The 14,260-nt window shown below is 32.8% G+C and overlaps 1 protein-coding gene across 5 annotated transcripts; it reads right to left on the bottom strand.

Annotated features, from left to right (window-relative positions):
* Window positions 1-224: 224 nt before the first annotated feature.
* On the bottom strand, window positions 225-13,406 carry LOC119833242 (dynamin-1-like protein). 5 transcript variants are annotated; one of them, XM_038357175.1, is made up of 16 exons: window positions 13,159-13,406; window positions 12,758-12,902; window positions 11,988-12,062; window positions 11,609-11,817; window positions 11,152-11,362; window positions 10,046-10,155; window positions 9,502-9,639; window positions 8,973-9,213; window positions 8,618-8,763; window positions 7,698-7,841; window positions 6,953-7,114; window positions 5,129-5,203; window positions 4,490-4,613; window positions 3,207-3,302; window positions 2,227-2,438; window positions 225-1,613 (listed from the first exon to the last, which is right to left on the bottom strand). In XM_038357175.1, the coding sequence occupies exons 1-16, from the start codon at window positions 13,258-13,260 to the stop codon at window positions 1,557-1,559; spliced, it is 2,247 nt and encodes a 748-aa protein (XP_038213103.1). In that variant the 5' UTR covers window positions 13,261-13,406; the 3' UTR covers window positions 225-1,556. The 5 variants fall into 5 exon arrangements, with proteins under 5 accessions (XP_038213103.1, XP_038213104.1, XP_038213106.1 ...); XM_038357176.1 differs by having other exon boundaries at window positions 6,971-7,114; XM_038357178.1 differs by lacking the exon at window positions 3,207-3,302.
* Between the last annotated feature and the right edge of the window lie 854 nt (window positions 13,407-14,260).

Here is a 14,260-nt window from a genome sequence, read left to right as displayed (position 1 = left end):
TTATTTTTACTCCAACCCAAATCAAGATATCATTTGTTTCTAACCACCGCGATTTAGTATTGTAACGGCTACGGTAAGACTAAAACTATTTTAGCGGCGCTTCCATATAAGACTTTTTTCGTTTTAAAAATACGTTGAGAGCGCGATTCCGGCTCGCACTTGGCCGTTATGTTGTCATGGAATAGGCTTTATTTTCATACAAAGTAATGAATAAAACACAGGAATAAAGGTGACAATATTCTATTAAATTTATAACAGACTTTTAAATACAATCTTACGTTGCGTAACATTCAATTGGTTTCGGTACACATAGCACATCACACTGCGGACTATAACAACAAATATATCGCATAACATTGGAATACTAATCTAAATTGAAGATAAAAATTATATTTGCAATACCGTAAATACCTTTCGTTTCGACAATGACACAAGTATGACTTCAAAACATGCAATATATATAGAGGAACTCCATTATTATTAAAACATACTGTAAAAGCTTTATCCCTAGTCTAAAATAGCCAATATTTGAAAGACAAAACGAGTATCTACTCTACAAATACCAAGAGCCCTGTTTGCAATAAATTTATAATTCACTCATAATTTTAAGAACAAACACAACAATCGAACAGTTAATACAATTTCATTAACCGAGCATCCAAGTAAAAAAAAATACCCAAAAAAATCTACCGCTTTGGAAGGGGCAAAAGAATCCTAAATAATATCACTGTTTTTCACTACATTGTAAAGTTACACTTGATACATTAATTACCTTAAGAGCATTTAAAATACACTACAAGCGAAATGGTAACTGAAGTAACTATGTTGTTTGTGCACATTGAGAAAACAATTGATGAAAGGACCAGTCCTGTTTAAGATTTCATTTAGTTACTAAAATAATATAGATATTGCTTTAATTGGACTGATTTCTAAAAAACGTCATTATAATTTATATAAATCAGAATAACAAATCGTTAATACATTACTGTCTGTTACTAACTACAATTGTTTATATGACGAGTGCAGACACCGCGCTAGTAAAATGAATGCAAAAACAAAATAAAAAAAAAACTAAAATCCATTTTCTCAACTCTCATCTAAAAACGTAACGCAAACTATTCCATAAATGAAATAAGAATCAAGTGTAACAGCTAATTCATATTTATAGCTTCGTTCCTATTTTCCTAACGAATTTCCAAATAACTGTCATGTATCAAAAGGCGCTTACAAACTCGAACATCGATTTCTAGAGTATGTATGTTTGATTTTATTTAATTCTATGAGCAAACTGCACCATATATTTTTTTTAATAATCTGTTTACTTTATATTCTTTATGTTATATGGAAATAATATTTTAATCATTGAATCGTTATATTAGGATAGATTGCTTTATGATTCATATTTCAAGTTCGCATGCGCCCATGTCTTTAGAAATACGTTGGAACCAAAGGGTAATAAGTAAATAAAGCCTAATGCACATAATTCGCCTACGCTATAGGAGTATGTACAGTTCAAATTCACTAATTCACAGACTAGAGTCGTCTTGCGAGGAGCATCACCACATGTGTGTCTCTCGGATCTCGCTTATAATTTGTCCGGCGCGTTGCAGAGCCTGGAAAAAATAATGAAAAATAAAGTGATTAACGAGTGACACAACAATATCAAACAAGTCTAATTAACTATAGATTCTCATTAATATTTAATTTGTGTCTAGAATTGTTAGGAACTACATTTAATTCGAGTCAAGGAGACAGCCATCCTTGTCAGGTCCGTACAGCCCGAATAATAAGAATACTAAAAAACTAGAAAGTTGGGCTCACAATATAATAAATATTAATTTGCAAATGAGACTGTCGAATGTAGTAACATTGCAATTCTTAGCTCACCAAATTACCATTGTAAACTGAATCCAATTTATTTGTGGGCCCAAATTAAAAACGAAGTTTGGTACAAGTAACTCCACACTCAAGACAAATGAAGCAAAAGAATTTGACACATTTTATGAGTTTAAACACGGACTGTTATCTGTTGATTATTATTCCGATACTCTTATCAACCAAATAAACGTCGCGTAAGATCGAACATAGACAATTACAAAAATTTAATCATATCATCAATTATTCATCAATCATGTCCCAAACGAGATCCTTATTAACGTTCCCAATTCGAAAATATCTCGTTCGTCCAATTTAAAATCAATTTCCAAACAGGATTTATTGAAATACCTTGAGCATATCCGCAGCTTCCTTCCTCCTCTGCGCGATGTGCTCGGACTCGTTGAGCAGACTCTCGGCCTGGTCCGACTTGTACAGGTGCGTGACCAGCTCCGACTGCAGGTTGTCCTTCACGTAGTTCACGAGGAAGTGCATCACCGCCTTTGGCACCGAGTCTTGTATCGACTTGCGCACTATGTAGAAGTACGACTTGATCAGTTTTTCTGGAAAATAAATTTTATATTATTATATTTTTATTAATGTTCTATGTATTGGTATTTTGTTTACGGTGGGGAAGACGTGTTAGTTACATGTGATCTATTCGCGCGGTGTATAGTGCGTGTTAAGAAATAGTATGAGGAGTGTTATTCGATAATTTGATAGAATGCAATTTGCTTCCCTTGACGAAGTATCTTACGACATGATTCGTGAAAGTCAGAACAAATACGAAATAATATTATTGTTTGTTGTAATAAATATCAAAATTCAATGACTATATTGTCTTTTAGTTATTATTTAATTCAAACACAAATAAAGTGTCCTTTAGAGGATAGAGGTGCTGGATGTAAATAATTGCAGGTTTATTAAAGAAATTAATAGGTACTGTTATTTTCTAGAAAGAAAATTACAATCAAAAGAAGAAAGAAAATTTTAAATACATTTTGCTAATTTTTATCTACGAACATCCAATGTATCAATCCATGATTGAGAAAGGTTAGTCATTTCGCTATCATTCAAATTCATCTATCAATATTATTCATTTCCTAAATTTTTTAGACTTTAACAAGAAAAAAAAAAGTGTACAAAAAGTCAGTACAACAAAAATATTATGATATTCAGACATTTAGAGAGCGAACTGACACCAAGTATAAGTAGAAAAAAAGAACCCAAAATAGACAAGCAACAAGCACACAGCAATTCAGATGAAAGGTGGTCGGAAACCTAGTGAAATGAGTAAGCGTTAATTGCACATCGCCTCTATTAGTTCTCACCGACTAAATCACCCATATGATTCAAATGCATCATACTGATCCCGTCTATTGTCTTTTGATTAGCTTTTTGACAAGTTCCATTCTCGCTCCGTCCACCTACCATCACAAAATTTATGTTAAACCCATTGACATACGGTAAACAACTGGACTCAGAGTCATGCTCAGAAATTGTTCGAAACTAAACTCTGCTTAAGTGTGTAAGAGGTTTCTAATAAGAGTAACAAAGGACTTTGAACATTATTGCCACAAAATAAGGTGTCAATTTTAGTGGATTTATTTATCATATACTAGCTGCGCCCCGCGGTTTCATCCGCGTAAGTCCGTATCCCGTAGGAATATCGGGATAAAAAATAGATGTTGGCCGATTCTCAGACCTACCCAATATGCTTACCAAATTTCAGAGGAATCGGTCAAGCCGTTTCGGAGGAGTATAGAGACTAACATTGTGACACGAGAATTTTATATATAATATATATATCTTTATTTTAAGGCCTTTTTATGGGAGATTGCGTGTCTGGTTGTTTATAATAGGTCAATGGTTAAATCACGCAGATTGGGCAATGCGGTATATCTATATGTCTGGGTTAGAATGATTGGTTATTTTGGATGTGGGATTGTTGTAGTTTTTGAGTGGGAAAATCTTATAATTTTGTGGATAAAATGGTTCTGCATATTTCAAAACTAAATCCATGCACCGTATGAATATCATTGGAGGATGAAGTTGGTAATTAATGCACTTAATAACGCGCAATAAAAATTAATTTCGCAGATTATTATCAAAGTATTTAATTTTTGACTTTTTATTACCTATGGAATATAGAACATGCTAAAATTAATTCTCGAAATCTCAATTGGATTTAGATCAAATGATGCTTATCATCCGTATAAAAATTTGCAGACGACAATCGAAAAGATGACATTTTATTACGAGAAGAAATACAGATATAACATACAGAAGGCCAATGCATATTCATCACTAGAGATCATTCACAGGTTTAAGAAATTTTATATGGTCAATGGAAAGTTATTGGACATATTGTTTTTGTATTGACATTTTTGTTTTAAGGGGGGATATTACACTATAATTTTTCTTGGATCATAGATCTATGAGTCAATTTTATTAGATAATGCAATATAGAGATATGATTCATTTTCTTCATTAAATTAAATTGTAAATTAAAATGGTTCAAACATATGATTTATGTTAAATGACAGTCTAATATCCTCCTTAATACAGACATTATTTTTACTGTAATAATTTAAATTAAATAATAATTTCTCACCAATAACATCGCAATCATGCTGCTCCCTATCGGAGAGTTTTCGCGAAGTCTGGCTCGGCACTTCCGGTAGCAAATTCACAGGCTTTTGTGGTGTTAGAGCTTTGTTCTCGGGGCTGCCGTTCATCTGTAGTTGTGGAAATATTCAGTTGTAATGCGTTATTGTACAAAACAAAATAGTAATTCTAAACAGAATGTTTATTATAAAAATTATATCTTCTTTCTGTGTTGATATTTGGCAATGAAAGTTGTTTTATAAGTAAATGTAAAGTTTATTAGGATGTTTGCTAATCCAGCCAAACCAGCTATATAACTTTGATTAATAAAATTATGTAAGTTATCAGTTATTAAAAGCATTCAGTCTCATCTATAAATATTCTATTGAATCTTGGTGATTTGATACACTGATTTATTTCGACTAGGTTTCATTTTAGTGAAGTTAAATTTAACTTTAAATGGATTCAATGAAATGAGTTAAAATGATGTAATGATTAAGTAAACAACAATAGAATACATATGAATATTATTAATTTGATATTAGCCGTTACGTTTTTATAACGAAAAAACCTTATTAAGAAAAATTTGCAATCAGAGCACAATCAACGCCACGGATTTTCAACTAGCGTGCATAATGAAATGTACCTGCGGCGTGTTAGGCGATCCGCCGTGCGACTGAGGCGACCTGTTTTCTTGGCCGTCAGTGATCGCGGGCACTTGCTGAAATGCACCCAAGTGAAGTTAGATATGGTAATGGTGGCATATAAATGCACTTACAATACAAAACAAATAAAATAAATACATTTTATCATGTAATACATATAGTGAATGTAATAAATCAACAATTCAAGACGGGTTAGTCGATGTTTTTTTTTTATTCTTTCGAGTGGTATTTGTCAATTTGAGAAAATATCTAATCTTTTTTGACATTCAATGGAAAAACCATGCATAATTTCGCGTATTCTATAGACATAACCAATGATGCCGTAATTATTACTGAATGACATGAAAAATATGATTCAGAGTGAAAGAGAGCCCACATGGTACAAAGCAATGTCCAAATGGTGCATGTAAAGAAGTTCACACAGAACGCTAGAGTACACTATTACCTGACAGTAGGCCTCCCATATATTTGCCAGGTATACCAGAGTGGACCCTCTTTCACCCATTTGTCGTAGAAATTGCTATACACAGAAATGGAAAAGCTATTATAACTAATATTTCTCAGTCTTTTATTTTATTTATCGATACTTTATTTTTTATCTTTTTTTAATATATTTAACCGTTTAAAAATGGCAATTTACTGTAGATATACAAGTGTATTGTTTGAAACATATTATTCTCATTTATTCATTCATATTTATTCTTGTTATTGTGAACAAAATACAAGTCCCGTCTACATTAATTAATATTCTAAATAATAATGCTCGATAATCATGCTGTTAGATATTACAATGTTAAATAACAAATATTTTTAATATCCAGTTATAGTATTATTTATTTAAAATTATCAACCCTTATAGAGAAGCAATTTGTTAAACATACAACTAATACCCATTAAATATAGACAAAACTATGGAGAGTATTTTCAATAAAAAAACCATTTTAAATTCAAAGTTGATACATGAATGTAAAAATATATGTAGAAAACATATTTTTGTTCTTTATAGATAAATTTCCTAATTAAACCCAGTCAGATTTTTATTTGTCACAACCAAAACCCATTATGATAGTTAGATCGATTTTATTTACATAATTGATAATAATAACTATAGATGTGACTATCAAATGCAGTTATTTAAAATAGTGTTCCTAGAAATGAGTATTTATTTCTAGGAAAACAATTTTTAACTTTATGAAATTCGATAATTTCATTCAATAATCACCCTCCACAATAGTTCAGTGTTACTAGTATCTATTTAGTAATCATTTATTCTTAATAACATGCAGGAGACTTGTATTACAAGAAATCATCCCCCTAGGAGCCAAGAAAATATAACCAATATATATGACGTACCACTTAACCAAAAAGTCTACAAAGTACACAGTTGGTGTAATGAATACCAATCTTCCTATAATTCTCAGTCGAGAAGTGCTATAGCAACCAGAGTCCAACTAGCCTAATTTGTATGCAATATTCTCATCCCACCTCCCAGGAATCCATACTTGCAAAGTTATTTCACAATGAGTCACATAATCATCATCCTCACCTGAGCTACCCATCCAAATCTCTATCCCCCACTTGGTTAGTCACAACTACAATCTCATCTACAACCTCCGCATAAATAGCTATAACTTTAGTAAGCTACTTATATATGTATAGCACACCAATTGACACAAAACAATTATTAAGCATTCCCTGCAGAACAGGCTACCTCATTCCATTAGTAACCGTACCGCTACTTCCGTATAAAGTAATCACAGTCTATTAGTCACAGTCCCACATATAAATAAATAAATATATAGTACTTTAACGATGTTGTGTACCGGCGAGGGCGCGGGGCGAAGCGGGCGGCGCTCGTCCAGCCCGTCCGTGCTCTTGAGCAGCCCCGACACCAGCGCCGCCTCGCGGTGGAAGTCCGGGTGCTTCGTGTTTATGTACGCGAGCTCGATGGCCACCAGGTTCTCCACCTGAAAATGGGATCGAGGGTTTTAGACGTCTATTGTTTCAATGGGCACCGATTAATATCTGAAATGGTATGGGAATGTGGAAAGTTTTGTCACTTCTTGTGGGAGGTTTAACCGCTTTGTTACGCAACGCGTTACGGCGCAAATTTGTTTGGTATCCCTCTTTCACGGGTGCGGTTAGTTTTTTTTTATTAGTTTAAGTTAGCACATTCGTCATGCGATCCCAGGCGTACTCTTTTTGTAATATATGATCGGCCACCGAATGAAAGCAGTACTGCGTAATGTGAGCTTGATTTTTAGCGTAACTTAATATGCATTGATCGTAAATGTGACCCGTATTATGCAATGCTAGACAATAACCGCATTTAAGAAAGTTCGCCAAAATCTACCGTTAAGGGTGCTAAACAATAGATGTTGCAGCAGTTTATACAGAAGACATTTTTCTGATGTTGGCCTTATTTATTAAACTTAACTAAAGATTTTAACATCCGGTATTTGGTCTTTGGTATAAACCACGATTTCCCTCGTGCTATACATATTTAATTCTATACTCATAGAATTCTGCCATAAACAATATCTATCTCACCATAGAGTTGGTGGCGGGCAGGCGCGTGCGCAGCAGCTGCGTGACGACGTCCACGATGCGCTGGTGCAGGCGCGGGAACCGCAGCATCTCCTGCTGCACCTCCGTGCCGCAGTGCTGCACAATGCGCTGCATCTCCTCGTGCACCTATACATATTAATATAACATACAATTCACCCGGCCTGGCTTGACCCGGTTAAAAACAAAAAAAATAATAGCCCACGCCTTACACGGATGACGTGGCGGATATAATTGGTTCAGTAGTTTCAGAGCCCCCTGCAATGTCACAAACGTTACACTTTTTTTTTATAATATTACGGAATGGTATGGAATATGTCTCTCTTATATAATTATCGTGTCATAGTAGTCATACTCCTCAGAAAATATGACCTTGACTGATTTTTATTGAAATCTTAATCTTAAGACTGGATTAATGTTATTAACTATGACTATTATAATATCTCATATTGTAATAGTCATAGTTATATATAAAGAAAGACAAAAATATGGAACAAAGCATGGCCAAAACCGCAAGTAAAGTCTTGATGTACTTATTTCTAAATATATATTGATGTATATGCTCTATGTTCTATAACATTACTAGCTGCGCCCCGCGGTTTCACCCGCGTAAGTCCGTATCCCGTAGGAATATCGGGATAAAAAATAGATGTTAGCCGATTCTCAAACATACTCGATATGCACACAAAATTTCATAAGAATCGGACAATCCGTTTCGGAGGAGTATGGCAACGAAAACTGTGACACGAGAATTATATATATATAGATGTTTAAACAATCGTAATTTAAGACGATTTTGTCACGCTTATGGGCACATACCACGCTTCGCTGAATTTGCAATACATCATGCACTGTATCATGTTCGTATATTATATACCATTTATATAAAGTGATCTGAGTCTTACCAATTCAACACAACGCAAAGATGGATCTTCTAATCTCCTTATCTGCCTCTTGACTAGCAATTCAAAGGACACTTCAGGTACAAACAGCGCCGGTCTGGGGCCAGTCGCGTTACGTATCGCAGTTAGTATATCCATACGAGATAATCCTTGAAAACACATCAAAGTTTCAGCTTTTAGTGAGGGTTTATTTTGAACAAAAATTTCTGATCATTTTTTTTTTAATTTTTTTTTTTTTTTTTTGTGTCTGGGATGTAAAAGATTTATTAGTATACTTTCTGTATGTAAAAAAAAACTTCATAATGTCTATTGATTTCATCTTTACAGTAATAAGTAATATAACTTTATGAGTACATACCAACTAAGGGATGTATAGAATCCAAAGTGCGTCCGAAAGTTTCATGGAAAATATAGCATATTCTAGCACCACCACACAATTCAGTCGTTTCTATGTTTCTTGCAGTACCCTCAATAGTGGAGCAATATGCACTCGCAAACTTGGTGATTATTTGTAACAGAGTCTGGGACTTGTCTGATACATCCTCCCCATATGAGTTTAGGAGAGATTGGAATTGAGATATCATAACATTTACTCTAACCTGAAAGCATTTTTAATATTACATATAGGTTTAAATAAATATTGCACTTATAATAGTGCTGTTTATAAATATTGTGATGGGTAAATATTTTGTAAAAAATTTGTGAAAGATTTGAGACCAATATTTATTGTACAATATTTTATAAACAAATATTACTATTATAAGTGAACCAGAATCTTTAAAGTTCAAATTATTTGAATATCAATTGATATATCAAGGTCACTGTGTCTATGTGAGTAATACTATGTGTAATATATACTGTAAAGTATGGATTGTATTAATAATTACCTTCAGTTCCGGTAAACAGTCCCGTATATGGTGCATTAAGAGCCTATTTAAGGTCTTCGCCAAATATGGCGTGCCATTGCGAGTCGCTATAGTAGGATACTTTCTTTGGAGGTATGTTGCTTCATCTTTTAATGCATCCTAAGAAATAAATGGTTATGAAAATTTATACAATAAGAAAATAGTATATTGAGACAACATTTAATTTATAATGTATTATTATGACACAATTTTTTTCTACACTTGTTGGTATTTGTCAATTTTATTTCTGTAAAGTATAATATGTAAAATTCTCGTGTCACAGTTTTCGCTGCCATACTCCTCCGAAACGGCTTGACCGATTTTGATGAAATTTTTTGTGCTTATCCGGTATCTATGAGAATCGGCCAACATCTATTTTTCGTACCCCTAAATGATAAGAGTAAGGCAGAACAGTGTTTGCCGGGTGAAGCTAGTAATGTTAGAAATAACAATTACATTTGGAGTTACAATAAACTTATAAAATTATTCTACGAGATAACATCCTGTAAAGACAGAAATACAATACCGTAATAGTTTTCTTATCAATGATATCTTGCTGTGATCTATTGACAACACCAATAATTCCCAGTTTCACTGGTATCACACGACCGCACAGAATGTCTATAGCATCAGTTCCTGAAATATCATCACTGTAGTTCATAAAAATTATTAAATAATCATATACATAAAATGAAAAAGACTAGAAGTGAAGTCCCGTGTCCCCTAGTGGGGTATGGGGCAGATGATGTACATCCGTTTCACTGATCGATTTTCTTTAGGGACAAGTAGGTGATCAGCCTTCTGTAAAGAACTAGAATTTATGTATGTATGAATGTCAAAATCTCTTTCTTTCTTTACAAAATTAATAATTTCTACAGGGTTTGTAAAGGTAGGTGACACTGCTGCTAAAATCATTTATGTCACTAATTATTTATGCTTTTGATAGCAAATTAATTTGTTCATTTGCTAAAGAGGAAAGTGATTTCTTTTTATGATATCATAGCAACATTGTAGCATAGAAAGACTGTTTAAAATCATCATTTTAATCATAATTTTATTCTTGCAAAAACAATAACAAAGTTCAACCTTATTTAAGAGGTTGTTATATTATTACAACCTTGTATGGAATACCTTACTAATAGGATTATGATACTTGACATACTTATAGGAAAAAATTAAAATACATAATTGATGTAGGCCAACAACATTGATCTTCTTATATACATGTAAAAATAAATTCCTTTTTCTCTTGGTCACAGAATAACTCGAAAACAGTTGGATCGATTTCACAATTTTATTTTATCAAAGGATGTTGTGGATTAAAAACTTACGAATTTGCACAAATAATTAATTTAGTCAGCTAGCTAGCAAATGCTACCTGTATAAATATTGAAGAAAAACCTAATTGACAAAATTCTTACACTAATATTGAAAAAAACACAACATGGGGCCCTCATATTATAGCTCTCATACATTGTCACAGAATTCCCCACACAATGTGGCATGGCAGTATGCTATAAAAGATGCTTAATGTGTACATACATATAGCACATAATATATATACCTTGTGTACAAAATAACTTAGATTTATAAAAGATAATCTGATTTGTGTGCAGTGTAAGACAATCATACCTGCATCCATCAAGTCTAACTTAGTAACCACAGCTAAAGTTCTCCTGCCATCGGGATCAACTTCTTTGGCCATTTTTATAGCCTCACTTGTAGCCATATCAGTATTTGCAGCTGTTACAGCAAGTATTATTGAATTTGGATTAGCTATGTGTTTAATTATAAGATTTCTGATTTGATTCTCAATATCTTCTGGTTGGTCACCTATGGGTACCTGCAATGAAATACAGATTATTTCAAAACCTTAAGTAGTAGTAAAAGTTCCATTTATGGCAAATAAAAAATCTGCATTTTGATAAGACTTGTTTATTTTTGACTTATATTATTATGAACAGTATTACCACCCTGCCTTTGTGCTAAAGAGCTAAGTACACCATTTGTACGGCTATAGAACTTGAAATTACAGTAAACAGTTTTTATCAAATAACTATTAACTATATTGCTTATTATACAAAGATACCTTTGTGATGCCAGGAAGGTCTACTAGTGTAAGATTCACAACTTTGGTTGAATATATCTTTAAATTGATCGGTTCTGGACAAATGCCCTTGTTGCTTCCGGCCATGCGATCTGTCTCTCTTTCTATTTCTTCTCTTATTTGATCGAAATCTGTGTAAATTCTTTCCTTCGTATGTAGAAATTTGCCCCATTCTTCCAAATTGATTGTACCTTAAACAATATTTTAAAATATTATGTAAAAAAAGTAAACCATACTAATTAATATAATTATAATGCTCTCTATTAACACAACAAGGACAAATCGAGAAAACAGAATATTATTACACTTCACAAATACAGCATTAACAGCAAAATTTTACAGTTTATTTGTCTACACTAACCTGACGAAAAAACTGATTTAGATAGTTGAGTAATTGGGTTCCACGATTCTGTCCCAGACTCCTGGCTTCTAATTACTGAAGTTTTTATAAATAACAATATTTTTTAAATATATTTAATTCCACTATGGAATACTTATAATAATGCATAAAATGTCAAGAGATATTGAAAAAGTACAAATTTAAATCTTTCTTATAATAAAGATAAAAAATTATTTACAATGACAGCATAACATTATTCCAAAATAAGCAATTTCATTCATAATATTGACATGACAATGATTTATTATCATGAGTATTAACATAGCAATTTAATACTCATGATAATAAATCATTGTCAAAAATTTTAATTAGGATTCTTAACAAAAGTTAAGCACAACAATAAACATAATGTGAAGATTGATTAATTAAATGAGGATGTACTCATTGATCTAGTTAATACAAGTGTGGGATCAAACTGCAATAATCTTTGTGTGCATGACATTGAGATTGCATACAATACATAATGAGCCTGTAACAAAACCTTGCATTTCTTTGTTAAAAAATGTAAACAAGAGTGTGATACATTGACCCAATTGCTTTTAACCATTTGTTAGACTGTCCACTTTTATAAAGACAATTAAATAAATTTTACTGTTTAGACATATTTCTTGTATTATTTAAGGAGAATAATTTTATAATACATAACAATGCTTACAGATAGTAAGTTCCTTATTTGTTCAATATTTAAATCCAGGATATATACATAGTAAAACAAACAGAATGAACAATACCTTCTTCAGCTGACCGATGTTCCTTGCTGTCTTTTGGACTGTATACTAATTGAAGAATAAGAGGACGACGCGTTACAATTCCAGGTCCCCGAGGCAAGAAGGATTTTCCAACAAGACTTTCTATAACGGAACTCTTACCAGAGCTCTAAACAAAGGAACATTTTTAAAATGAATACCAAGTCAGAATATGGATACAAATTTTATATTACTTAATGAAAATAAATTCTTATAATGACTTATTGACAGAAGATGAATTGATTTATTGAGGAAATGATTGAGGACAATGAATGGGACTGACATATTTACATAACCACTATATACCTACATATACATTATTTTTTCTTGCAATTTTTTTGTAATCAAAATTAAATACAATCTTTTTTTCTCTAATGAAAAATTACCTGGGTTCCCAACACGACAATCTGAGGTAATTGAATGGCATCAGCTCCAACAGTATTGAAAACGTCTTGTAATTTGTTGATAACTGGTATTAGTGCTTCCATAGTTATGGATTAAATCAAAATATGCTAAAATTAATTATTTATGAACAAATGACAATGCTCCTTTCTAACTTCTCATGCAATATATTAATACTATCAAAACACAAAAACTGACCGGTAAAAATCGGCCATATTGATTTTGACTCGTAATCAGTGTTGCCAATACTGTTTTTGGTTCTAAAAACGAGACAGAGAAAAGGGGCAAAAAGGGCAAAAAATTAATTAAAAAAGTGGATTAAAAATAATTTAGTCGTGAGTAACACTGTTGTAACGTTTTTGGTTCGAGTATTAGTAATTTTTCCGACTCCGAGCATTTAGATCGGTTGGATAGTCCTTTATTATCCATTCAAAATCAAAATTCTCGTTTCGTACACACCCTTGGTATTTATGTCAAATTAAAAATAAGTTCATTATTTTACCATGACACGATGTTGAATTAACGAATTGAATGAGCGAACGTTGAATTAAGTACTTAAAATATTATACCTTATTATACTTAGATTAATTATAAAAGTAAGACGTGTTTTTTAAAACGCATAAGATGATAACGCGCGAACCACAAAACGTCTGAACTTCTAAGTGTGGGAAATAGGAATCGAGCACGCTTCGGCACGAATCGGGCCAGATCGTACCGGGTCAGTTACCACACTGCCAAGGAAGATCGGCGTGTAATGTTAGCATGCGAATGTCACTGTGTTTCGCTTGAAAAGTGGGTGAGCCGGAAACACGTATATTTTTCCTTACCTTTTCCAGAGCTTTCTTTTATCACCTCGTCAATTCTTCCTTTATACATTTCCGTTTAAAGTCGGCAATCCATTTGCAGAGGCGTAAGGTCTGCAAAGGTTCATGGATGCTTATCATCAAGGGACCTACCAACGCCATTGCCGACGATGACATAAAAAAGTCATCGTGTATGCTTGAGCATAGCAATAGCAAGATCAAATTTAAATTTTTTAGGATGTTTCACTTTGTCATGGCGCTTTCTATTCACAATCATATCTGA

Source organism: Zerene cesonia, chromosome 17 (genome assembly GCF_012273895.1).
Source record: "Zerene cesonia ecotype Mississippi chromosome 17, Zerene_cesonia_1.1, whole genome shotgun sequence".
Lineage (NCBI taxonomy): Eukaryota > Metazoa > Arthropoda > Insecta > Lepidoptera > Pieridae > Zerene > Zerene cesonia.
This window is presented reverse-complemented; position numbering and strand designations above follow the sequence as displayed.

Coding starts and splice junctions, on each gene's coding strand:
- LOC119833242 (XM_038357175.1), bottom strand. CDS start 13,260: ATGGAAGCACTAATACCAGTTATCAACAAATTACAAGACGTTTTCAAT. Junction 12,903..13,158: donor TTGTCGTGTTGGGAACCCAG/GTAATTTTTCAT, acceptor TCCTTTGTTTAG/AGCTCTGGTAAGAGTTCCGT. Junction 12,063..12,757: donor ACATCGGTCAGCTGAAGAAG/GTATTGTTCATT, acceptor TAAAAACTTCAG/TAATTAGAAGCCAGGAGTCT.